Source organism: Ceratotherium simum, chromosome 27 (genome assembly GCF_057802395.1).
Source record: "Ceratotherium simum simum isolate JZ-2026a chromosome 27, ASM5780239v1, whole genome shotgun sequence".
Taxonomy (NCBI): domain Eukaryota; kingdom Metazoa; phylum Chordata; class Mammalia; order Perissodactyla; family Rhinocerotidae; genus Ceratotherium; species Ceratotherium simum.
Window position 1 is genome coordinate 34,638 of NC_141926.1, and position 23,944 is coordinate 58,581.

The 23,944-nt window shown below is 50.5% G+C and overlaps 1 protein-coding gene across 1 annotated transcript; it reads left to right on the top strand.

Annotated features, from left to right (window-relative positions):
* The first annotated feature begins 4,168 nt into the window (after nucleotides 1-4,168).
* Nucleotides 4,169-19,702, top strand: LOC101390326 (cytochrome P450 4F2). The gene is made up of 12 exons (XM_004429685.3): nucleotides 4,169-4,437; nucleotides 6,502-6,646; nucleotides 9,704-9,757; nucleotides 9,849-9,976; nucleotides 11,690-11,811; nucleotides 12,563-12,833; nucleotides 13,813-13,879; nucleotides 14,064-14,193; nucleotides 18,488-18,621; nucleotides 18,718-18,782; nucleotides 18,961-19,043; nucleotides 19,442-19,702. Exons 1-12 carry the CDS (start codon nucleotides 4,240-4,242, stop codon nucleotides 19,617-19,619), a joined length of 1,575 nt encoding a protein of 524 aa, XP_004429742.2. The 5' UTR covers nucleotides 4,169-4,239; the 3' UTR covers nucleotides 19,620-19,702.
* The last annotated feature ends 4,242 nt before the right edge of the window (nucleotides 19,703-23,944 follow it).

Consider the following 23,944-nt stretch of genomic DNA (forward strand, 5'->3'; position numbering starts at 1 on the left):
GGGGTGGAAGGACTAGCTTCTGCCTTTCTGTGTGGCTGCCCTCCCTCCACCACTGGCTGGGAGACATTCCATAAGCCAGGCTGGTGTGATCTGGCAGCTGAGATGTTCCTTGTTCAATGAGAAACAATTGGGGATTCTCCAGCCTGCTCAGGCTCAGAACAGAAACCCCCACAAGAGGCTTCCCACTCCCATGCTGGCTCCTTTTTCCCTTCTATCACCTGATCCAGGAATCGGGGGAGCCCTTGGCCAATAGATCCTACCCTCATGAGGGCTGCAGAGGCCCACTGGGGCGTGAGTCCTTGCTATGGCCAGAGAAAGTTCAACAGCCATTTACAGCTTTAACATGGGGCCAGACTTTGCTGCCCACCTCGGCCTTCCCAAGGATCAATTGCACGGTCTCAAGTGTCAGTGTTCTCAGCCCCAGGATCAAAGGAACAAGAGCCCACTTGCCTTCCTGTGCAGCCTGGATGTCCCCCACCATGCCTGCCCTGGGAACTCTCCCTCCTCTTTCAGGCCTCTGCTCACCCTGACCCTTGGCTAAGGTAGGATCCCTCCCCCAGGCACATCATTTATCACTGTCTGATATGTTCTTGAGCATTTTTTTTTATTGGTGCCCATCTCCACATTAGACATGAGCCCCTTGACAGCAGGGATGGCCCCTGCCTTGTTCACGGCTACATTCCCAGTGCCTAGCACACAATAGGTATTCAATAAACATAGAATCATATGTGTGAACAGCCCCAGGAGGTATAGATATTTCTCCTTATTTTGTACCTGAAAAATCCTCTGAGAATCAGAGGGCTGAAGGCACTTCTCTCCCCGCATCCCTCGCAGAACGAGGACTCGAGGGTCTTAAAGCAACACTTCTTAAAACTGGAGGGAGTGTACACAATTCCCCTGTAGATCTATTTAGATGCAGTTCTGTCAGTATTCTGGGCAGAGGCACGAGATTCTGCATGTCCTGCAGGCTCTCAGGTGATACAGATGGTGGAGTATCAAGGACCACACTTTGAGGACCCTTAGAGTCTTAGAGCTTATGTCGGCAAACCTGTCTTTCTTCCCTGGTTGTTTAATGAGCGCCTTTGTTTTCTAAGCTTTGCTGTCACCCCAGTGTTGTATTTACCTGACTTGCTGTGCAGCTGGAGTAAGTGGCTTCACCTCTGTGAGCCTCCAGTTCCTCTGCTGTAAACATGGGCTCATGATCATGATGTTGCAGGGCTAGGGGGTGACTACACAACAACAGCAATAACAATGACCAGCACTTATGAAGCGCTTCCTCTGCCCTGTGTGTTTTACATGCATTGTCTCTTTCAATTATTCCCACATCTTGGGAGGTGGCACTAACAAAATGCCCACTGACAGACATGAAGGAGCACAGCTTAGTGGTCCAGGGCTCCCAGTGTGACTCCACCAGCTGTGTGACTTTGGGCAAGTCACTCAAAAAGTTTTAGCCTCAGTTTATCACCTGTAAAATGAAAAAAAGTTTAATATACCTATAGAGCTTAAAACAGTTTCAGTGGCTTATGCTGGCAAATGCTGGCAGTGGACACCATCCCTGCTCTAGGCTGACTGCCCATTCCTGACACACAGTGGGTCCACAGTGAGCTAAGCCCCTGTGGGTTCTGGAGGTTCTTTCTCCTGCATGTCCCAGGACTCTGCCTGGTTTATCATAGTCTGGCCCTGCCCCCAACCCTGACATGGGTGGACCTGCCAGCAGGAGAAGTCAGCTTCAGTGTATGGAGAGGAGATTCTGGGGGAGGGTGCACACACCCCACTGAGGGCTTTAGGACCTGAGTCCACCAGCCAGTGGGAGGGGGAGAGGGAGGTGTGGGGTCTCCCCAACATCCTACCAGGGTCAGGAGGACTGTCTTTCCCCCCCCTCCTGCTCAGGAGCTCTGCCAGGAGCCCATCCTTCAAGTTCTCTCACCTGAGATCATCCCGTAGGGCGGTTCTGGACAGGATCAAGGGAGGGCCAGAAGGAGAGCACTAGATCCATTGGGTGCATCCTGGATGTGGGAGGATGGTCCACGTGGTGACACAGGGGCCTCAAGATGTCTCCCCTCTGGGGTCACCACATTGCCTGAGATTCTCCCATTATAAATGTCCCTGAATTAATGGGGCATCATCCCTTATGAGTGGGAGTGGAGCAGCACAGTAGAGGGAAAAGGCTTGGGATTGGGACTATGACCAGCTCTGCAACTTGGGCTAGAGGCTTGCCCTCTCTGTGCCTCAGTTTGCTCTTCTGTTAAAGAGGTACCTTCCGTCTTGCAGATGCCACCACCTGGGTCTCTCTGCCTGATCCCAGGATGCTGGCCCAGAGAGCTGAGGGGAGGGTGATGCATTATCTTTCTGGCAGGACATCTAGCACACAGTAGGTTTACTTTATGTAGATCACCTGACACAGAGAAGGAGCATTTTATGTACAGTACCACGCACGCAGTAGGCATGCTTTATGTAGAGTACCCAACACTCAGTAGGTGCTCTTTATGTAGTAAACCTGGCCCTCAGTAGGCATGCTTTATGTAGAATACCTGAATTACAGTAAACAGGATTTATGTAGAATAGCTGGCACATAGTAGGTACACTTTATGTAGAGTCCCTGGCACACAGTAGGCATGCTTTTTGTAAAAGTACTTTGTGTAGAGTAGCTTTACGTTATGTAGACCACCTGACACACAGTAGGCATACTTTACATAGAGCACCCAGCACAGAGTAGGCACACTTTACATATAGTCCTCTGCACAGAGTATGTCTACTTTATGTATAGGCACACTGCAGCAGAAGTTCTATGTACCAGCCCTGTCCCTTCAGTCCATCTTTTTGGGGCTCCTGATCTTTCCCACCTTCCTGTGGAACCCCTCTGTGCCCCCTCTCAGGCCCTCATCCCACATCCCATTTCCCTGATGGAAGACTGAGCACAGAGAGGGCCGGCATAGCTCACAGTCAAAGTGAGGATGGGCAGGACTCCACTCAGGGTCTCCCAGCTCTGCCCTCCCCTGTCTGGACCCCATGCTCTCACAGCCCCCTGCAGCCTCACCCCCACTCCTCCAGGTGCCCTCGTCTGACTGGGCTCCTTACCCCCAGAGTCTGATGTGGGTAATCCCTAGCTAGGCTGGTGCCCTTGTTCCTGTTCCCAGCAGTCATGTCTCAACGCAGGCTCTGGGCTGCCTGGAGGCAGGTACTGAACTGCTGCCAGGCTGTGAGGCTCAGAGGCCAGAGGCTTCCTGTCTCTATGCTTCCTGATTCTGCACTGAGCAACAGTGCATGACACCCTCCTGGCCCCCACGTGGACAGGAGCCTGGGAGATGTTTGGGGGCAAGGCTTGGCATGGCCCTGCTCACCTGACACATGAACTCTTAAGTTCAACTTTTCACCTGCCACACCCTGGCCTCAGAAGGGCAGGGGCGGCTGTAAACTTGGAGCATAGAGTGACCTTTGCCCACCTCCCATCTTGCACACCCACCCCACGTGGGAGGTGCTGAGTCCTGAGGATCCAGCGTCCACGCCGTGTGACCCTGAGCTGGTTCCTAGGCCTCTCTTGACAATTTTGGAGCCCTCTTCCCCAACCCTCCCTTTGGGCGGGCTGCCAGGTGGGGAGGAGGTAAGCAGGCTTGTTGGGATTGGCTGGCTTAGCCTGGCCCTGGCCTCCTCCCTGAGGTCATGGGCCAGGGGAAAACACTTCCCAGGAGCAGAGGAAGGGAGGTCCTGTGCTGCTCCAGAGAGAAGGTGCCAGGCTTGGGTAGAGGGCTGGAGGTCCTGACCTGGGGTGGAGAAGGGTGCTGCCCAAGAAGGGGTGGCTCCAGGGAGCGAGCTGGCCTGGGGATTGGTGGTTTCCTAGCAACTGGAGCCTCTGGGAACCTTCCCCTGATTTAGTCTGGGCATTTATTCATTAGTCTCTCTTTCTCTTTCTCTCTCGCCCTTCTCTCTGTTTCTGTTTCTGTCTCTCTCTCCGTCTCTGTCTGTCTCTCTCTGTCTCTGTCTCTCTCTCTGTCTCTCTGTCTCTGTGTTTCTCTGTCTGTCTCCATCTCTTCCTGTGAATTTCCCTGGATCCCCCTCCCCTCTCTGAGCCTTCTCTGCCTTGTCCCCAGCACCCATCATCCCTGCCCCTCCCTGTCCCTGTCCTTCATACCCGTGGCCCTCTCCCTGTCTTTGTGAGCTGTCTGTCTCTGTCTCAAGCTCACCAACATCACGCCTTTCCTGGGCCTCAGGAGCTCACCTCCACCCCGTCTACCCTGCAGGATGCCGCAGCTGAGCCTGTCCTGGCTGGGACTCGGGCCGCTGGCAGCATCCCCGTGGCTGTTCCTGCTACTGGTCGGGGCCTCCTGGCTCCTGGCTCGCGTCCTGGCCTGGACCTACACCTTCTATGACAACGTTCGCCACCTCCGATGTTTCCCGCAGCCCCCCAAACGGAACTGGTTCCTGGGTCACCTGGGCCTGGTGAGTGTGGGCAACAGGAAGGGTCTGGGGTGTCAGGGTGGATGGACTTCCTGAAGTGGCAGGAATGGGGTTCTGGGGGTGGGGCTGGGGTCTAGGACTGTGGAGAAGTGTGAGGGAGGCCCAGGAGGCCCCTCTGTCCTCACTCACTCATTCTCTGCTCTGCCATCCCAGGCCTTTCCCACATCCTTGTCCTCCCACCCCAAGTCTGCTTTGGATCCACTTCTCGCCTGTCTGCCCCACATTAGTGCACCTCTGAGAGGCTCCCAGGGTGGGCTGCACAGAGCCAGACCCCCTGACATTCCCACAGACTCCACCACTGAGCTTGAGATGACTTCAGGGGCACTGTCCAGGGTCCACACCCTGCCTGGCCCATTTCACTGCGTGTGCTCACTCTGGGCTGCAAGAATTAGCTATGACCTGCCCACTCCCACCCACAGGGCACAGCTCCCCACCCTCCTTCCTAGGACACCTTTCTCTCATCTGACTCTTCCCCCCTAAGATATGCAAAGGGGCCCCGGTGCCTATTCTGGATCAACTAGGCCGCTCACTCCCCTTTCAGAAGCCTTCCTCCACTGCCCGCCCACACCCCAGCCCTTGACCTTTCACTCGGCCATGGTCCTGCTTAATTAAACATTAATTCTCCAATTACTTATTATCTACCTCACCAACTTGATAGTAGCTCTGGAAGCACACTGCAGGGCCAGCGCAGGGGCTGGCATACAGCAAGCACTCAAAATAACGTGAGGTGACCTCAGTGGTGAACATGCTATCACCTCTCTCCATCAAAGCCAAAGAGATGAGCGTCCAGCCCCTCCCACGCCCCAGACCAGCTGAGCGATGAGCACAGCTGTCCTTTCCTTCCCAGGGCAAGAGCTACAGCCTGGGGGAAGACTTCCTGTGATTTTACTGTTCATTGTGGCAAAGTTCAGAGCGGGGACATTCCAAAGCTCATCGTGAAGGGTTCCTGAGATTCTGGGTTGGGAATGTTCTCAGGGAGAGCTGGAGGCAATGGGATCACTACAGTTAGTGCAGTTTTGCTTCTTCAACTAGGGCCTCAGCCGTGGGAGCTCGTATCAGTCACTCTTCCCTTCCCCAGCCCCTCTTGCTGTGTGACCTCGGCTGAGTCACCGTACCTCTTTGGGTCAATGCTTTCAAGTGCTTTGAATTTTCACCGCAGCATAATCAGGGAGAAGGGAGGGTATCACAAAGGTGAAAATGACTATGTTCGCCTGCCTGGAGCACCTGGGGATGTTTGTCAGGCTTTGAATCCTGAGGGACTGGAGAAAACACATCACCAGGAGCCAACACGGACACTCTTACCTTTTGGAAGACAAGGAGTCAGGGTTTTTAATTGTAAATGACACGATTTATGAGTGTGCCCATGGGTTCAGAAGACACAGAAAGACAGACAGGATGCACTGTGAGAGACAGACAGGAAGCACTGTGAGAGAGAGAGAGAGAGGCAGACAGGACGCACTGCAAGAGATAGAGAAACAGACGGGATGCACTGTGTGAGACAGAGTGACAGACAGGACGCACTGTGAGAGAGAGTGAAGTCTCTCATAGGTGGGAGCTGCCCTCCTGATTGACTGGCAGAGTTCATATCTGTCGCGTAAGGGACATGCCTGGCGTTGAAGGTCCCCAGTCTGCAGACCCTTCAGTATTTGAGGAACCAGAGCCCATGTGGACAGATCAGGACTTGGAAGTATGTGAGAATGAGCCCCAGAGACAGGTCCTGAGGCCACCCTGCCCTGCACAAACCTCCCCCATGAGGACCCCCCACTGTGCCTCCCCAGGGGTGGAACCATTCCCAGCATGAGGAAAATCAGTCTTCTCCAGACATTTTGGCATCTCTGTGGACAGAGAGCGTGTCTTCTCCCTGCTCTTGGATACACACTGGGACATGGAGAGGCCTCAAGGACCCTCCTGCCAGAGAGGGAAGGAGCAGAAGGAAGCAGAGATTCCTCCATCCCTGCAGAATCTGGACACACTCTCCACTGCAGAGGTTCAGAGGGACGTGCCGTGGCTCTTTCTGGGGAGTGATCGTCTCTGTCTTGTTTGCAGTTCCCTCCGGAGGAGCAGGGCATGAGAGATGTAACTCGGCTGGTGGCAAACTACCCCCAGGGATTTGTGACCTGGCTGGGCCCCATCATTCCTCTTGTCAATCTCTGCCACCCTGACATAGTCCAGACTGTCCTCAGTGCCTCAGGTACCCATGCAGAGCTGTGGTGGTGGGTGCCGTCGCACATCCAAGGGCTTCTAGGTGCTCCTGCCAAGCTTCTGTGCGGCCTCTGCAGGACCCCGGCCCTCTGCCCCCTTCTATCTCAGCCGTATTCCTCTTTCCTTCATGTATTCACTGACCCCCATGTCAGCACCTCTTTCCTCCACTGCTGCTCTACCCCTGCCCTGCTGTCCTGGACACCACTGGGGCACAAAGAGGCCTCAATCCAAGGCCTTATACTGGGGGGATCCCCAATCTTGAGAAGACAGGTCTAGATAGAGAGCTCCCCAGGCTGCTGTGGTCAGGAATGGGACAGAGGTAGAGAAATGAGACAGCCCAGTGGAGAAGCATAGTCTCTGCTGCGGCAGGCTGGAGGGCTTCCTGGAGGAGGAGTTGCTGGCACTGTGTCTGAAACAATGAGCAGAAATGTTTTAAAGCAGAGGGCAGAGGGATGCAGTGGGCAAGATAGCATCCGAGGCCCCTGCCAGGCCTGGCTTCGGCCTTGCCCATCCCCAGGCCCAGAACAATGAGGGATTGAGGATGGTGGAGGATCTGGGCCGCTATTTTCACAATGTCCACCTCTGATCAGCTGATTCCTTCTACTCCCTCTTGTGGCTTGTCCACTTCAAGTTCATTGCCCTCCTGCTCCAGGCCTCAGGAATCTCCCCAAGGAGTCCCCACCCCAGCCAGGCTCCCTTCTCTTGCCCTCTACCTTTCTCACCCTCAGACAGACCAGGCTGAACAGGCTGATCAGGCAGCATCCAACAGAGACCTTGGCTCAAACACCAAAATGCTGGGTGACTCTGAGCAGGTCCCCAGCTCTCTCTGGCTGCTGAGGTCCCTTTCAGTTGTGAGTAGTGGAAACTCAACCTTGTATGGTCTAAGCAAAGAAAGGGAATCGACTGTCAAGTCCAGGGATGTCTTCAGGCACGGCTGGATCCAGGTCTCAAACAATGTCATCAGGAATCAGTCTCCGTTTTTTAGTTTTTGTTCCTCTGTGATGGCTTCACTCTCACGCTGGCAAAGATGAGTCCCAGAAGCTCAACTCCCATGGAAAAGTGTGCTCCTCCCAACCATTCCAGGGAAAGTTGCAGGATTCGCTTTAATTTGCCTGGCTTATGTCACTGGACCAGTTGCTCTTGCAGTCACTGCGACTCTGATTTGTCAGTCTTGGCAGGCATAGGGTTCTCAGAACTATAGTTTTGGGGTTCAAAGCAGTTCGATGGTTGAGAACTGAGGCCCTGGATTCAGACATACCTGGGCTCGGGTCTCAGGCATGCCACCTATGACCTGGGAGGCTGTGGGCAAGTGACTCCTTGGCTCAGAGCCTCAGTCTCCTTGACTGGAGAATGGGGATAGAAGAGAAGCCAGGTGAACGTGGTGTTTGGGATTCACACGGGGAAGGACCCTTTCTGTCCCTGTAACTGAGGGACTCCAATTTTGTGTATTGAGGGTGTGGGGAGGGACCCCAGGAGGAGGATGAGCTGCTGGATGGGATTCATGAGGCTCAGGTCAGGGCCTCTGCCCTACAGGTCCTTCCCTCTGGCCACTGGAAGAGTGATTTGGTTCCTCTTTGTCCCTCTCCGGATTTGGAGCTCAGAGGAAGGTCTCCTGTACACAGGGCCTGGTGAGCACCTATGGGGATGTGTGCTGCTGGCGGGTGGGGCCCTGGCATGCAGTCATCCACATCTTCCACCCCACCCAGATCGAGCCTGAGCTTTTTGCTCCAGGCAGACAACACACTGGCCACAGGTTTCCCACTGCTGAGGTCTCTGTGCTGCCTCCTGCTTGGCAGGTGACCGAGGTACAGATAGGAGGGGCTGTGGCAGAGATGCCACTGCCTCTGTCTGACCTGGATCCCCACCTGCTCTATCTCTGGTCATGTCTGCTCACTCCAAGGGTGTGTCTGTGTAATGTATGCTGTATGGTCATGTCTGGTCACGTTTCTGTTTCCACCTGGGTCCTGGTTACAGCTGATACATGTTACACTTGGTTACAGCTGGTATCTGTTACACTTGCTTACACCTGATGTATGTTACACTTGGTTACACCTGGCATTTGTTACACTTGGTTACACCTGGTATCTGTTACACTTGGTTACATCTGGTATCTGTTACCCTTGGTTACACCTGGTGTATGTTACACTCAGTTACACCTGGCATATGTTACACTTGTTTACACCTCGTATCTGTTACACTTGGTTACAGCTGGTATATGTTACACTTGCTATATGTTATTCCTGGGATCAAATGGAGATGGTTTCAATCACATCTGGGGCTTGGTTGTGGTCAAGGACATTTGAGGCATCTCAGAGTCTGTCTGGCTCTTGTTTGATGCCACTTGAGTTTGTCTGGGTCTCCTGCTGGTCATGTCTGGGCCACATTAGGGGTTTGTCTGAGGTTTGGGACTCAGAGTCCCTCTGGGAGTGCCTGAGACCTGTTGTGAGTCTTGTCTGAGGCAGGTGTTAGGATATTTCTAGGTCATGCCTGGTCCATGTCTGTGACATTAATGGAACTGCATTTAAGTCCTGTCTGTGGGACACACTGAGGTCATGTCAGATAGTCTTTGGGTCCATGTCAGAGTATGTTGTGTCACGTCAGGGTGTGTCATGATGTTGTTTCATGTTAGGACCTGTTAACACATGGTGAGACAATATCAGATGTCCCAGGTGATGTCAGAGAGTGCTGGGCAGATGTGGTGTCTTAGGTCCCTATAGAGGCGTTTTGTTGAGTGCTGGGCTGGGCTCGGGTGTTTAGAACATGTTGGACCATCTAAGAGCCATGTCAAGGGGTGCTGGGATCTGCTGGGGTGCATCTAAGCACGTGGGGGTGTGTCTGTGGGCTCTGCCTTTGCTCTACACTGTGCTTCAGCCTGGTGTGATTCCCCTTCACCTCCCTCCTCCTCCTGGCTTTCTCTTCCCCTCACCTCGCTTCTGCTATGCTGGGCTTGGAGGGGAATGCAGACCTCTTCCTGGGGCTCCACCCCACATCAGAAGTCCCTCCCCTCCCCCTCTCCATGGCCCCTGATGGTCCTCAATCATGTCAGCTGCCATCGCGCCCAAGGACATAGTCTTCTACAGCTTCCTGAAGCCCTGGCTGGGTGAGTAACTGTGTGTGAAGTGGATTGGGGAAAACCTTGGGGTCAGGGGAAGGTGCTGCCCCAACTGACTCTTTGTGGCTGCCCCTACTAGGGGATGGGCTCCTGTTGAGTGCCGGTGACAAGTGGAGCAGGCACCGCCGCATGCTGACACCCGCCTTCCACTTCAACATCCTGAAGCCCTACGTGAAGATTTTCAATGACAGTGTGAACATCATGCACGTGAGTCTCTTGAACCCAAGGTCCCAGCAGGAGCCTTGGGGACGATGGGGTCTCAGAGACATCTTTTCTATATGCACCTTCTATATGCAATTCTGGCTCTTCTGGGTGGTTGGGACCATTGCTTTTCCTTTCTAAGCCCCAGTTTCCTCAGCTGTAAACTGGAGATAATAAGCCTCACTTTACAGAGTGGTCGTCATGTAATGGAGTCATGTCCCTGACACATAGTGGGTGCTCACATGTTAGTTTATATGTTTCCCTCACAGAAGCCTTGGAATCCTGAGACACAGTTGATGATAGTGATGGGTCACGTGGCTTTGCTGATCTGGGCTAAGTCCTCTCACATGTTTGGGGCTTGGTTGGGGCTTGGCTGGCTGACCTAGGATGACCTCAGCTGGGACAATCCTTTCATGTGATTCTCTCCCTCCAGAAGGCATTTCAGGCTTGTTCACATGGCAAAGGCAGGGTTCCAAGACACTGAGAGGAAGCTGCAATGCCTCTCGAGGTCTAGGTTTAGGATGATCACCTCATCATTTTTATCCCGTTGGCCAAAGCAAGTCAAAAGGCCAGCACAGAATGAAGGGGTGGTGAAGTAGGTTCTACCTCCTCAAGGAAGTTTGCAATCACATTGCAGAGGATATGGATGTAGGGAAGGGAAGCATTGGAGGTGGCTGTTATGTGAAGTGGGATTGTTCTATACTTGCAAGCTGACAAGTAAGTGCATTACTGTTTTGTGCGTTCTGCCAGAAGACACAAGACTCCTGGGTCGGAGACAAAGGACAGTTTATTACTCATGGCACAACAAGTGGCACATGCCTCTTGTTGGTTTTCATTCTTTCTCCAAGTCTCCAAATCCCATGAGGATGACACAGGTGGGCTTTGATGGGCACCTGTTCATAGGGTGCGTTGCACTGCAGGGGAGGAGCACTAGTCTTAGGGACTGTATGACTTTTATAGCAATTAGAAGAAAGCCTGATATTTGTACAGAGGGAGACATTACCACATCTCTCAGCGTTGTTTGCTGCAAACACAACTCTGAGAAATGGCCCAAGTAAAGAACATCAGGGCCTTGAATTTTTTGGCATACCCAGCAAGAATGTGCAGCATGCTCAGAGCCCATGGAAGACTACCATGACCAACACGGGACATTTTCCTAATGAATTTATGACAGCAAAGATGATGAACGGTAAGGTTTATTGAGCACACTCTATATGGAAGAGGCTCCCTGCCAAGTCCATGACATATGTTGTCTAAGTTAGTTTTACCACCCTGTGAGGGAGGGATAATTTTTCCCCTTTAGAGATGGTGAAACTGTGGCTCAGAGAGGTTAGGAAGCTTCCCTGAGTTCACACAGCTGGCCAGTGAGATAAAAAGTGGATATGGGTTTCCAGCCTGGTTTATCTAACTCCAAAGTACGTCATCTTAACTGCTACTGAGGATTTGACAGGTGGAGCCCAGACGAGGGCAATGAGCTGACCAAGGGCACACAGAGTGTAGGAGGTAGAGCCAGGAGATGAGCCCAGGTCTTCTGACACCCAGCAGTGGGGTCTGCATGTCCTAGTAGTAACAGCTTCCACTCCCACTCAAGCCTGATCCTCCCTGGGGACTGGTGCCAGGGGCAAAGCTGCTGGATCTGGGTGAGGCCCATCTTGGTGGTTGGGGAGGGTCTCAGAGGAGGCAGGTCCCAGCCCCAGCTCTTCCCCCTTCTCTGCCCAGACCAAGTGGAAGCACCTGGCCTCAGAGGGCAGTGCCCATCTGGACATGTTTGAGCACATCAGCCTCATGACCCTGGACAGTCTGCAGAAATGTGTCTTCAGTTTTGACAGCAATTGCCAAGAGTGAGTCCTTGCCCAGGACCTGGGAACATGGGCCATAGACCCAATGGGGTAGATGGAGGTAGGACTGACTAGGGCCATCAGAAGGGCCTTCCTGAAGGAGAAGGATCAGAGATGGACAGTGACGAACAGGGAAGGGGAAAGAGAAAGAGTAATCCTTTCAAGTAGGTAGAAATGTTTGGAGACACCTGGGAAATGAGTTGGAGGAGTAGGTGAGGGTAGATCTTCATGACGTTCAAAAGCCAGGCAAAGGATCTTTATCCTGAGATTTCCAGGGAAGCATGGATGGTGTTTCAGCAGATGAGGGCCGTGGTCAAAGCTGAGTTTGGACATCTGACTCTAAAGAAGACCGACTGTCATGTAGACACAGGTGGTATTGACACTGTATCCAAGGAGACTAGGGAGGGGCTGGGTCCATTGACCAGTTGAGAGAGGACAAGGTCTGAGCTGTTTGGACAGTTTTGGGAATGAGAAGGGGCAGATACTGTGAAGGAGAGAGAGGAGAGAAGCATGATGTCTAAGCTGTGCCCCAGGTACCTGGGGCATGGACGCAGCTCGCAGAGATAGGAGGCAGGGAGAGAAGAAAGTCTAGACAGTCATGGCTCCTGAATCATCCCCACCATGTATGTGTGGGGCCATCTGTTCCTGGATATTCAGTTTCCTCATGGGAGTTAGCTCCTGGCATCTGGTGGGAGGTGTTTCCTGGGTTTCAGGTGAGCTAAGTTGTTGCCTCCCTTCATGCCCTATCCTGCAGGAAGCCTAGTGAATATATTGCTGCCATATTGGAGCTCAGTGCCCTTGTGACAAAACGGCATGATCAGATCTTCCTGCACATGGACTTCCTGTACCACCTCACCCCTGATGGACGACGCTTCCGTAGGGCCTGCCGCCTGGTGCACGACTTCACAGATGCTGTCATCCAGGAGCGGCGCCACACCCTCCCCAATCAGGGTCTTGATGACTTGCTCAAGGCCAAGGCTAAGGTCAAGACATTGGACTTCATTGATGTGCTCCTGCTGACCAAGGTGGGCTTCTCTGGGATCTGAATTCAAGAGGTAGAATGAACCTAGATTTCAAATGTCAGATCAAAGAACTCAGACTCGATCTGGAGGGTCCTCGGGAGCCATGGAAAGTGCTTCAGTGAGGGAAGGACAGGTCAGGGATAAGTTTTAGAGATGACTGTGTGGAATGCAGCCTGTGGGAGCCTTCTACGTCTGAAGCTGTGTAAAGCCTTAGGTTTTATTCTACTTAATAAGTTAGTCATATGTGTATATGTTCTCATATATACATATATCTCATAACCCTGGATCAGACCAGCCCATTTATTGCTGACAGAAGTAACAGTAGCCAGAGTAGAACTGTGGCTCTTGTTCCACATTCCCAAATTCCCCCAAGGGTGATATAACACTTTTACCTCTACATGAAGCCATGCTTGCATCACAGGAGAGGTACCTCCACATTATGAATCTTGGAACTTACATAGGACCACTGACTCATCTACCTCTTCTTCCTTATGGTGAGAGACAGAGACAGAGAGAGAGAGACAGAGAGAGAGAAGCTGGAGTATAAACAAATCCTCTTCAGTGAGAAGGCAATGTCTATACCTTCTATAGGTTTATCTCCAGAGGAGGTAAGGAATCTCTGAATTTACTATCCTAGAATGTGAGCAAATCACTCTGGAGCAACGCTCAATCTCTAACTTCCAAGGCAAGTTGCCAGTCAATCATCCTGTAACCCAGGTTATCAATAAATTCTTCTCAGAAAGCCATCACCATGTAGAAGCATGAAGATATCCATGGATCATTCATTCCTACCACAGGGACAAGACAGGAGGCAAGGATGCCAAGGAGGAGGCCTGTGGGGTGGGGCCTCTGGTGATAGTGAACAAGGGAGGTCCAGGAGTGCAGGGTTGGGTTGGGTTTCTAGGTGGATGATGGAGCTTCAGAGATTGCGTCAGGGCTCCTCAGAATTGGTGTGATTTGGTGGATCTTGCTTTCTCTTCAGGATGAAGATGGGAAGGAACTGTCGGATGAGGACATCCGAGCTGAGGCTGACACCTTTATGTTTGAAGGTGAGACTGCAGAGGGAGCAGGGGTCTCTTTATTCCAGGGACTTGGCATGTGGGCCCTAGACCACCCCATTGCCCCTCATCCTCCCCCTCCTCCCCATCCTCCCCAATGGCCTTAAGGTAAGGGCACTGTCCACCTCTGGTGCTGAAGAGCCCAGAGACCCAAGCCTGTCTGCCTGCCTCTCAGGGCATGACACCACAGCCAGCGGCCTCTCCTGGGTCCTGTACAACCTCGCGAAGCACCCGGAATACCAGGAGCATTGCCGGCAGGAGGTGCAAGAGCTCCTGAGGGACCGTGAGCCTAAGGAGATTGAGTGGTGAGTGGAGGTTCACATGGTCTGTTCCTGAACCCGTCTCATTAGCTCTGCTCCCCAGCTGGAAAGGGGGAAGATCTTTTTGTCAATTCTGTCATTTTTGTTTAGTGGGAATAGGAGTAGGACCCACAGGCAGGGTCTGTTAACCAGCCTGGATAGCAGGGGAAAGGTTACAGCCTTTGGGACAGAAACATCTGGGCTGCTGAGAGAATTAGTGACAATGTGTGAGGGCAAATGATGCCCCTTAGCACGTATTCAGTGAGTGAACTTCCCCTCTGCTCCTTTCTTTTCTCTCTGAAATCACATCTTTTTTCAAACATCTTCACTGCCTGAATGACTGCTGGTCTCCTGCCTCCTAATTCCCATCACATTGTGCAGTCCAGAATTCACAGGGGACACCTGGGGGTTAAAGTCATTCAGCTCTTGTCCAGGAACACCTGCATCTTCATCCATCCAGTCCGCATTCAGCAGACACCGCCACACTGCCTTCCCATCTCCAATTCTGTGCCATCTCCAGTTCTTTCCAGCCCCATTTTGCGTCCTGGAGACTTGAGAAGGACCTAGACCTGGCCTTTGCCTTCCAGGAGCTCCCAGCCTGGTGGGGGAATAGTCCCAGTTCAGGACACTCTCAGTCCACGTGGGGAGGGCTGGGTTCAGAGCAAGATAGACTAGGCTGAGGGTGGAGAGAGTGTCTCAGCTGAGACCTTGAATGCTGATCAGTAGATATTGGGGTGGAGTTGGGGTACAGTTAGGTTAAGAAGATAGCCTGGGAAAGTGAAGAGGAAGGGAAGGGCAGAGGGAGAGAGAGAGTGAAGGAAAGAGTGAGGGATGGGGTGGCCCCATGGCTTAGCGATTAAGTGCGTGTGCTCCGCTGCTGGCGGCCCTGGTTGGGATCCCAGGCGCGTACCGATGCACCACTTGTCCGGCCGTGCTGAGGCCACGTCCCACATACAGCAACTAGAAGGATGTGCAGCTATGACACACAACTATCTACTGGGGCTTTGGGGGGTAAAATAAATAAATAAATAAAAGAGTGAGGGAGAGAGAGAAAGAGAGGGACAGACGGAGGGAGAAGGGAGTGGGGAGAAAAGAGAGAGAGAAAGGAGAGGGAAAGAGGGATGAAGAGACGATGAGGGGTAGAGAGGGAGGGATGGAGGGACAAAGGGAGAGAAGGAGAGTGAAGGAGGCAGAGGAGGGAGAGAGAAATTGAGAGAGAGAGGGAAAGAGAGAGAGGGAGAGAGAGAGGGAAGGAAGGAGGGAGGGAGATAGAGAGAAAGAGAGGGAGTGATGGAGGGAGAAAAGAATTGGGGGAAGGAGAGAGAGAAAGGAGAGGGGGAAAGGGAGGAAGAGAGGGAGAGAGATAGAGAGGGGGAATGGAGGCATAAAGGGAGGGAAGGAGAGTGAGGGAGTGAGAGAAGGGAGTGGAGGGAGAGAGAGAGAAAAAGAGGGGGGTGGGGAGAGAGACTCATGATGAGATGATGAGGCTGGGAAATGACAGCAGAGGCTGGTTGTGGATGACTTTGAAAGCAATGTTAATGGCTCCAATTTGAACGCCAGGGCCAATGTGGAACCATGGAAAGTGTTTGAGCAGAAGGAGAACAGGTCAGATCTTGGTGCCAGAGAGAGCTTTCTAGGGCTTGTGTGGGGGATCTACTAGAGAGGACAAGCTGTAGAATGGGGGCCCAGGGAGGAGATTCTGAGGCCTGAGCCAGGCCAGGGACTGGGGGATGGTGAGGAGGCCTTGGACTGGATGGGCATTTTGGAGGAAGTATTCTCCACTCCAAGTCTTTGATCAGCATAGCAGTCCTGTGAGGTGAAGAAACACTTTCATGCTTTTTAAACCAAGACTTTAAACAAAATTATGCACTTGGTCAAAAAAGAAAAGAGTACAAAAGGGTTTATAATAAAAATGAACTTCCTTCTTAATCTCATCCTAGGAGTAATTCCTGTCAATGATCTCCTGTGTGTCCTTTTAGAAGACGTCTATCCTTATATCCTTGTTATATTATTCCTCTCTCTCTCTCTTTCTCTCTGGGAATTCACATCTGTACATCAAAAATATAGCTTTGAGATCTTTACTTTTTCTCAGAATATGAGTTTTGGAAAAGTAGTTTTGAATTATGAAAACAATGATGAGGACAAGTTCTTATTGCACTAAATGAGACATTGCAGAGAAGACTTGGGTTATCCTTGACACAGTAAGTTTAGTCAACTTCCATCACCATGCATAGTTACAAACTTTTCTTTTTCTTGTGATGAGAACTTTTAAGATCTACTCTCTTAGAAAATTTCAAATATATAATACAGTATTGTAAACTATACTCACCATGCTGTACATTCCACCTTTTGGGGGGTACTTTTGGCTAGTTTTTATAAAGTCCAATTTGTCCAAATTTTCTTGTGCAGCCATTCATTCCATCCAAATCCTAGGGTTTTGTGGGCTTCCTTCACCACATGTTAAGTCTGTTATTTCCGTATCTGTCTCTGAGCTCTCTCTTCTGTTCCGTGGGTCTATTTCCCTGTCCTTGCAGAGATGCCACACTACTTTTTTATTCCTGCCTCTTTGTGATAGGTCTTCGTATCTGGTACAGTTCTTCCTCTTTTTAGTCTTTCAATTTTAAATTGACCTAGCTCTTCATGACCGTTTATTCTTCTAGAAAAAAAATTTAGAGTAGGTTTATCAAGTTTCTAAAAAAGTCAGGTAGATTTTCGCTTGAATTCAATATATTCTATTGGTTGACTTGAATATATGATTGATTTGTGGAAAACGGATTACGTCATAATATTAACACACACTATCCCAGAGTGTGGAATGGATATCCATTTCTGGATATTCAAATAATCTTTAGTCTTTTAATAGAGTCTACAGTTTTTGCATAGAAATTTTATGCATATTTTGCTAAGTTAACCCTTAGATACTTTTGCTGACGTGGTGATTCGTATCTTGAATTTAGATTGAGAGAAGTTTATAAGTTCTTTTGGAATATACAGATTTCACAGTTCTTGCTAAATTTAATCCAGATATTTCATATTGTTATTATTATCATATTTTCTTTTATAATCTTTTCTAACTGGTTGTTATTTACATAGGATATATAAATTTTGTGAACACAGTAAATACCAAAGAGGAAGTCTCACATCGACAGGAAAAATCCAGATCATTTAGAAAAAGCTCTTGGAACAACAGGGAAGCTCCCTGGAAAACAGTTAATTCAACCGTATTCTCATGTCTCATAACAAGATAACATGCAGATGAATCAAAGATTCAAAACAAAAAATAAAAGTCTTAAAAGTTTCAGAGGAAACCATGGGAAAATTATTTCATAATTCTAGGGTATGGAGGCCCAGTTTGTGATGCAAATCCCAGCATATACACAAGAAATTGATATCCTGTTAAAAAGATACAGAGCAGTGTATGTCGTATAGACTATGTAACTTTTATTATGGAAGTAAATATACTATGTAATTTTATACTTTATTTAATGTATATAGTATATATTATATAATATTTTAGGATGCAAAACAACCCTGGAAGGACACATAAAAAATAAAAACCTAGGCAAACTGTGAGGAGGAGAAATGAGTGGTATTGGGCCACAGAGACAGTGTTTTATAGTTTTCCAATTTTGAACAGTTACCTGTATCAGCTACTAAAAATTCAAATCACCAAACAACAAGAAGAGGGATAAAGAAAAAGAACTCAGCCACCTTACTGGATCTTCAAAGTTTATAAAAGTTTTCCAGCAGATTCTCTTGTGTTTTCTAAGTATAAAATCACTCTTTGCCAAAAATGACATTTTTACCTCCACATTTCAAATTGCATTACTCTTGTTTTTTCCCTTGTCTAATTGCATTAGCTAGTATCTCTAGTGCCCTGATAAACAAGAGTAAAACATTGGACCTGTTTTTTTTTTTTTTGCTTCTTACTCATTTACTTGCCTTTTGTTTTGGTCTCTTGCCATAAATAATATTTTAGTTGTATGCAAATTTGAAAATCTTTTTATGGTTTGGGTGTTGTGTTTTGCTAGGAAAAGCTTCTAAAAATATCTGGCTAAACTTTCTGTCTGGCACTTCTGTAATATTGCTTTTCTTTCTTTCTTTTTAAAACCACTTTATTGAGCATCAGTTGTCATACAAAATGCTGTACATATTTAACCAACACACCTTAACGAGAGTGGAGATATTTGATCCATCTCGAATTTATTTTGCTGTAGGGAGAGAGGATCTCATGGGGCAGCAGGAGGGCTGAGGGGTCTCTGTTCTTGCTCCCTGGATAATCACTGCGGGGTTTCGTTAGGGATGACCTGGCCCAGTTGCCCTTCCTGACCATGTGCATCAAGGAGAGTCTGCGGTTGCATCCCCCAGTGGCAGTCATCTCCCGCCGCTGCACCCAGGACATTGTGCTCCCAGATGGCCGGGTCATCCCCAAAGGTGCCCACAACGTCGGGGAGAGGATCATCCTGGGCAGGAAGACGGGTCCATCAGGCAAGGAGGACCTCTTCCTGACTGGCTTCTCCTCTCCCACAGGTGTTATCTGCCTCATCAGAATTTTCGGGACCCACCACAACCCATCCGTGTGGCCAGACCCTGAGGTGCTGCCTCCCCGCCCCCCATCCTTGTCCACTCCCGTAAGGGGATCCAGAGGAGGGCACAGGGTTCCCCCCTGGCAAATCAGACATCACCTCCCCCCACCATACACACATCTGCCTCTCCAAGGCTGGCAGTCCTGGGAGACCCCACCCAGCAGACCTGTCTTGCCCTCACCCTCAGGTCTATGACCCCTTTCGCTTTGACCCAGAAAACATCAAGGAGAGGTCACCTCTGGCTTTTATTCCCTTCTCGGCGGGTCCCAGGTGAGGGCAGCGGGCATCTGTGGTGGGGATGGGGTGATGGAGGCGGGGGTCTGGGACTGAGATCCCAGCCATGACTGTGGGGCGGAAAGGGGAAAACTGAAGATGGTCAGAGTTGGGGCTCTCCTTCCCTTCCCTCCCCTCCCCCGGAGGTTATGGGTACTGGTGTGGGGAATAGGGTCCTGGTGGCTCAGAGCCCCTGCCCCTGTCTGCTGTTGCAAGCTGCGGGCTGGAGTCTGGGCCATGCTCAGGTAATATGCAAGCCCACGTTGGGGTCCCAGGCACGGTTAGCCCCCTTCTCTCTCCTGCGGGCGGGGACGGGGTCCCGGGACAGGTTCCGGGCGCGATGGTGCCGGGATGAGGGACCCGGGCGCCCTCGGAGCCCGCGCTCCCGCCTGCAGGAACTGCATCGGGCAGACGTTTGCCATGACCGAGATGAAGGTGGTCCTGGCGCTCACACTGTTGCGCTTCCGTGTCCTGCCGGACGAGGAGGAGCCACGCAGGAAGCCAGAGCTGATCCTGCGCGCCGAGGGCGGGCTTTGGCTGCGGGTGGAGCCGCTGAGCACGGGCCCACAATGAGCCCCTGCCTCCTGGCCTGGGATCCACCCTGACCCCACACACCACTTTTCTGATTCCCAGGAATAAAACTGTTTTGTCACCTGTGCCTGAGCCTCACTGGGAGCCAGCAGGGGGCGCTGGGTGACAGTGGAGGGTGGGGAAGGGGTGTGGTTGGGCGGAGGCGGGGCTGGTGTGTCTGAGACCAACAGTTTGACTGCCTCTCCAGCTGACCACAGGGCCCCCACGCTGATAGAGGTGTCTTCCAGAAACTAATCATGGTATTTAAATGTAGGTAATTGGGCTCCATGGGAGGTGTTGGAGCAGGAGAGGGACCAGGGTTAAGGATGGACTTAAGGAGCACATTTGAGGATCTGAGTCAGAGAGGAGAACCCAAGTGTGGCACTGTTCTCTGACCACCCTGACCTGGGTTGGAATCTCCTAATGTACCCAATCTCTTCTCACCTCAGAATCTTTCACTGTGTTTCCATGGTTGCTATGTTACTATGTTTACATAAACATAAGCCTGGGTGCTTTCTAGTGTGTTGTGGTATCCGTCCCTATTACATTGTCTGTTGTTGTTGCTGGTTTTCACTCATAGGGTCAGTGTTCTTGTTTGCCTCGTTATCATTGCCTGGGTAACTGTAACCAAGCAAAATGGGGCCGGTTCTGCTCCCTGCAATCTGGTGCCAATCAGTTACAAACAAGCTAGTGGTTGAGAAAGGAACATTTATACAATTAGCTAGCATAATCGCAAGATGGCCGACTAGTGTCCTAAAGAACTATCTTAAAATTATACAGAATCTTGAGGCAGTTATACAGGGTAAATGGGCAAATGACTGGGGTTTAGGAATGTCAACCATCTGGTGTGATGGAGTTCAAGGCACCTCATTATCTTTCTTCTGTCATTTGTGATGGGTACCAATGCAGAGGTTTTCTTTCCGGAGATTTTCATGTTCCTGGGGAACTTATAGGACAAAGTTATCCTCTTATCACAGCTGGGAGATATACACAAGCAAGAGTCATAGAACTAGCAGATCATGTATTTTGCAAAAGGAAAAAGTGCCTAATCCTCTAGGCTATGTGCAGGCTAGAATGTATTCTCAGAGACTAGTGAATCAGGGTCATAAATAGTTACAATATTGCTTGCTTTCCCTAAGGTGGCTTCCCTCACAATAACCTAAGATCTAGCTGTTATGTAATGGCTCTCATATCTGAAATGATATTTGTTGAATTTGAAGGAGGCAGCTTTCTGTAAGAGGAGTCCTTGGGCCGGGCTGGTTGAGGATTATGTTAAATGAAGTTCATGGTTTATGGTGCCCAAGATCACTAAGGGAATTTAAATTCAACCTGAAGTCACACTTGTAGGATCCTCCTGCAAGGTTGCTGTCACCTTGAGGGGTGTAGCTGTTTGAGGTCTCCACCTATGTGAGGAGGGTCTTCTTACAATTTCCCCTCCTGGCATCTCCCTGGGCTTTGATTTTTCTCTCCCCTCCATGAGGCCATCAAAGCAGAGAAATGCCTCCAGGGAAAAAGCATAACTCATGTTCATTTTATACCAGTTTTCTGATTTCATTTCAGTAGTGTGTTCGTAATTCTTTACTGTCATTTCGGGTCATTATTCATTTAAGAAACTGTGAAACTATTCGGATTTGAGAGTTGTCTTTAAAAAACAAGAGTTTAGGGCCGGCTCCGTGGCTTGGCGGTTAAGTGCGCGCACTCTGATGCTGACGGCCCGGGTTCGGATCCCGGGAGCGCCCCGAGGCACCACTTCTCCGTCCAACGCGAGGCCGAGTCCCACGTACAGCAACTAGAAGGATGTGAACCTATGACATACAACTATCTACTGGGGCTTTGGGGGGAAAAAAACTGAATAAATAAAATCTTAAAAAAAAAAAAAAAAAAAACAAGAGTTTACTTGAAATAACCTAGCTTTCCATTCATGGAAAAAAGGAGTCTCAATTGGCATTTTAAATGGTTGTTGTCCAGTTATTACTCCACTCTTGGATGTATTAGGAATGATGATTGCCTTTAAGTGGATAGATTTCTAGACAACAAAAGCCCACATCAGGGTTTAAGGGAGAGGATGACACATCACCCAGAACCTGATCTTTGGGCTGAATGGAGGGAGCAGGTGGACTTTGGGTTTGACTCCCTTGGGGATGTTGTGAGTGTGTTCCTTGTATACAAAGAAGGGTACGCATTGGATGCTTTGGTAGTCAACGGGGTGGATTGCATCAGAGACTGCTAATTGTGTATCCTGATATCCATTTTTGCCCTCTTAGAATCCTTAGGTTTTAGGTAGGTGCATGGCAGGCTGAAATTCACATTGTATTGGAAAGCTTTTCTTGAAGCTAGATTGGTTAAAGGACTGTACCCTGTCCCATATGGAGAAGTCACAGATTATGTGGTAATTCTGGAAAACTTCTTTAAGAGAAACCTGGGACTCTGTCTCTGCCCAGTCTCCCTGATTCCTCCTTCCTGTTGCATGGACCACTGATGTGGTCCCTGGAGCTCCACCTTGGATGACGGGGACAAGACACTCTCCAGGAAAGGTGGAGCAGGGAGCTCGATGAAGTCAGGGCAGGTGGCCCTGGACCCACCACACCCTGGAGTTGTACTACCAACCGCACAATCTCAGTTTGCTATTAAGCAGCTGTTTGGCTTGGGGAGAATTTTTTATCTCTATGAGCCTCAGTTCCCTTACTGTATAGTAGTAGCCACCTTATTGCACTCTTGTGGAGACTGAATGAGCACGCATGTGCAACAGGACTGAGTCAATGTCTGGTAAGCATCAGTCCTCAGTGAGGGTTGATTTCCTCCCTTCTCTGTTCTTTTTGCATCACATCCTAAAATTTAAAATGTTTTAAAGTCATGAAAGTTAAATTTAAGTTTTAGGCAATGTGGCAACTGGCTGTTGAAAAAAGATCATTAGAAGATTCAGTAAGTTCAAAATATCCATAGTTACACCTGAGCTTCTGAGGTGCCCCCACTGCCAAAGTTACTGCTGCCCCCACCACCATTTCTCCTGCCACCGCCAACAAAATCGCAGTGTAGGCCAGACATGGCGTTGAAAGACAGATTCCCCTGTCACATCGTGGCCCCCAGTATGGAACCGGGTGCATAGGGAATGGACAGATGGGGGTGGTATCGCAGGATGAAATCTGCTGAGACAGGGGCATGAAGATCCCCAAGTCCCACTCCAAGTGATTGCAGTGGCAACCCTCAATCTATTGACCCTGAGACAAGTCCCTCTCCTAGACGTGGCCAGAGGTAGCCCGACCCCTGGAGCCACACCACAGGGGTCTCTGCCTCTCCCAGGGCACCCAGGAGATGACAGAATGCCCCCCTTACTGCCAGTGTCCCTCCACCCATCACCACCAATACTGTAATCCTCTCTTGGGAGGCTGGGCATGGCCAGCCAGGACCCAGATGTGCCAGCTGGTACCTCCCGTGTCACACACACAACATGATTGGCAGCTTCCTCCCAAGACAGGGCCGACAACACCTGCCAGAATACTTTCAGGACTTAAGGCTCTTTCTTCTGTAATTGACCCACTGACAGAGACTTGGCCAAAGAGGCTAGGATGGCTTCCGTCCTTTGGATTAAGTAGGCAAGCCATAGCGTGCTCCTCTCCCTTTGCCCCACTCCTGTGCACTCAGAGAAAGGGCCAGGAGAGGGCCTACCTCGGCCCTTATTGTCGGATATCTCCCAAGGGTAGTGCCCTAGGCAGCAGGAAAATGGGCTTTCCTGACTCCAGAGTTGAGGGTGGGACCTACTGATGGAAGCGCGTGCCCGGTGCGTTCCCTGCTCATTCCCCAGGTTTCCTGTCTGTGTGGCCACATGTCTTTGGCAAGCCTTTCTCGACCTTCTAATTTCATAAAGTCTTTGTTCCTCCTTGGGTTGATAGGTTCATCCCTGAGGTGAGGCCGCGTGTTTGGAGGGAAAGATCAGGCGCAGAATGAACCAGCTGACAGAGGGATAGCCTTGGTGTCCTCCCCAGTCCATTGTTGGCAAACAGTTGGAAAACCACTTTCAGGAATGCAAGCAGTGACCAGAGAAGAAGGGTAGACAGGGATGTGAGACACAGCTGAAGGGAATGTGAACCTGAGGGCACCTGCACTTGCACCTGCCCACAGCCTTAGTGCACACCCACACTCTCAGAGCCCCACTGGCCCATCACTTGGCAACCAGGATGGTCATTGTGAGGCCAGACACAGGGTTGATGCACATGTGCAGCTGGAGTGACGGGTTTAAACTAAGGCCATTGGGCTCCAGAGGGATGAGAGTCGGTAAGACTGATGGGAAAGTTCGAGGAGGCGGGGAGGCTGCAGGTGTGCCCAGCATC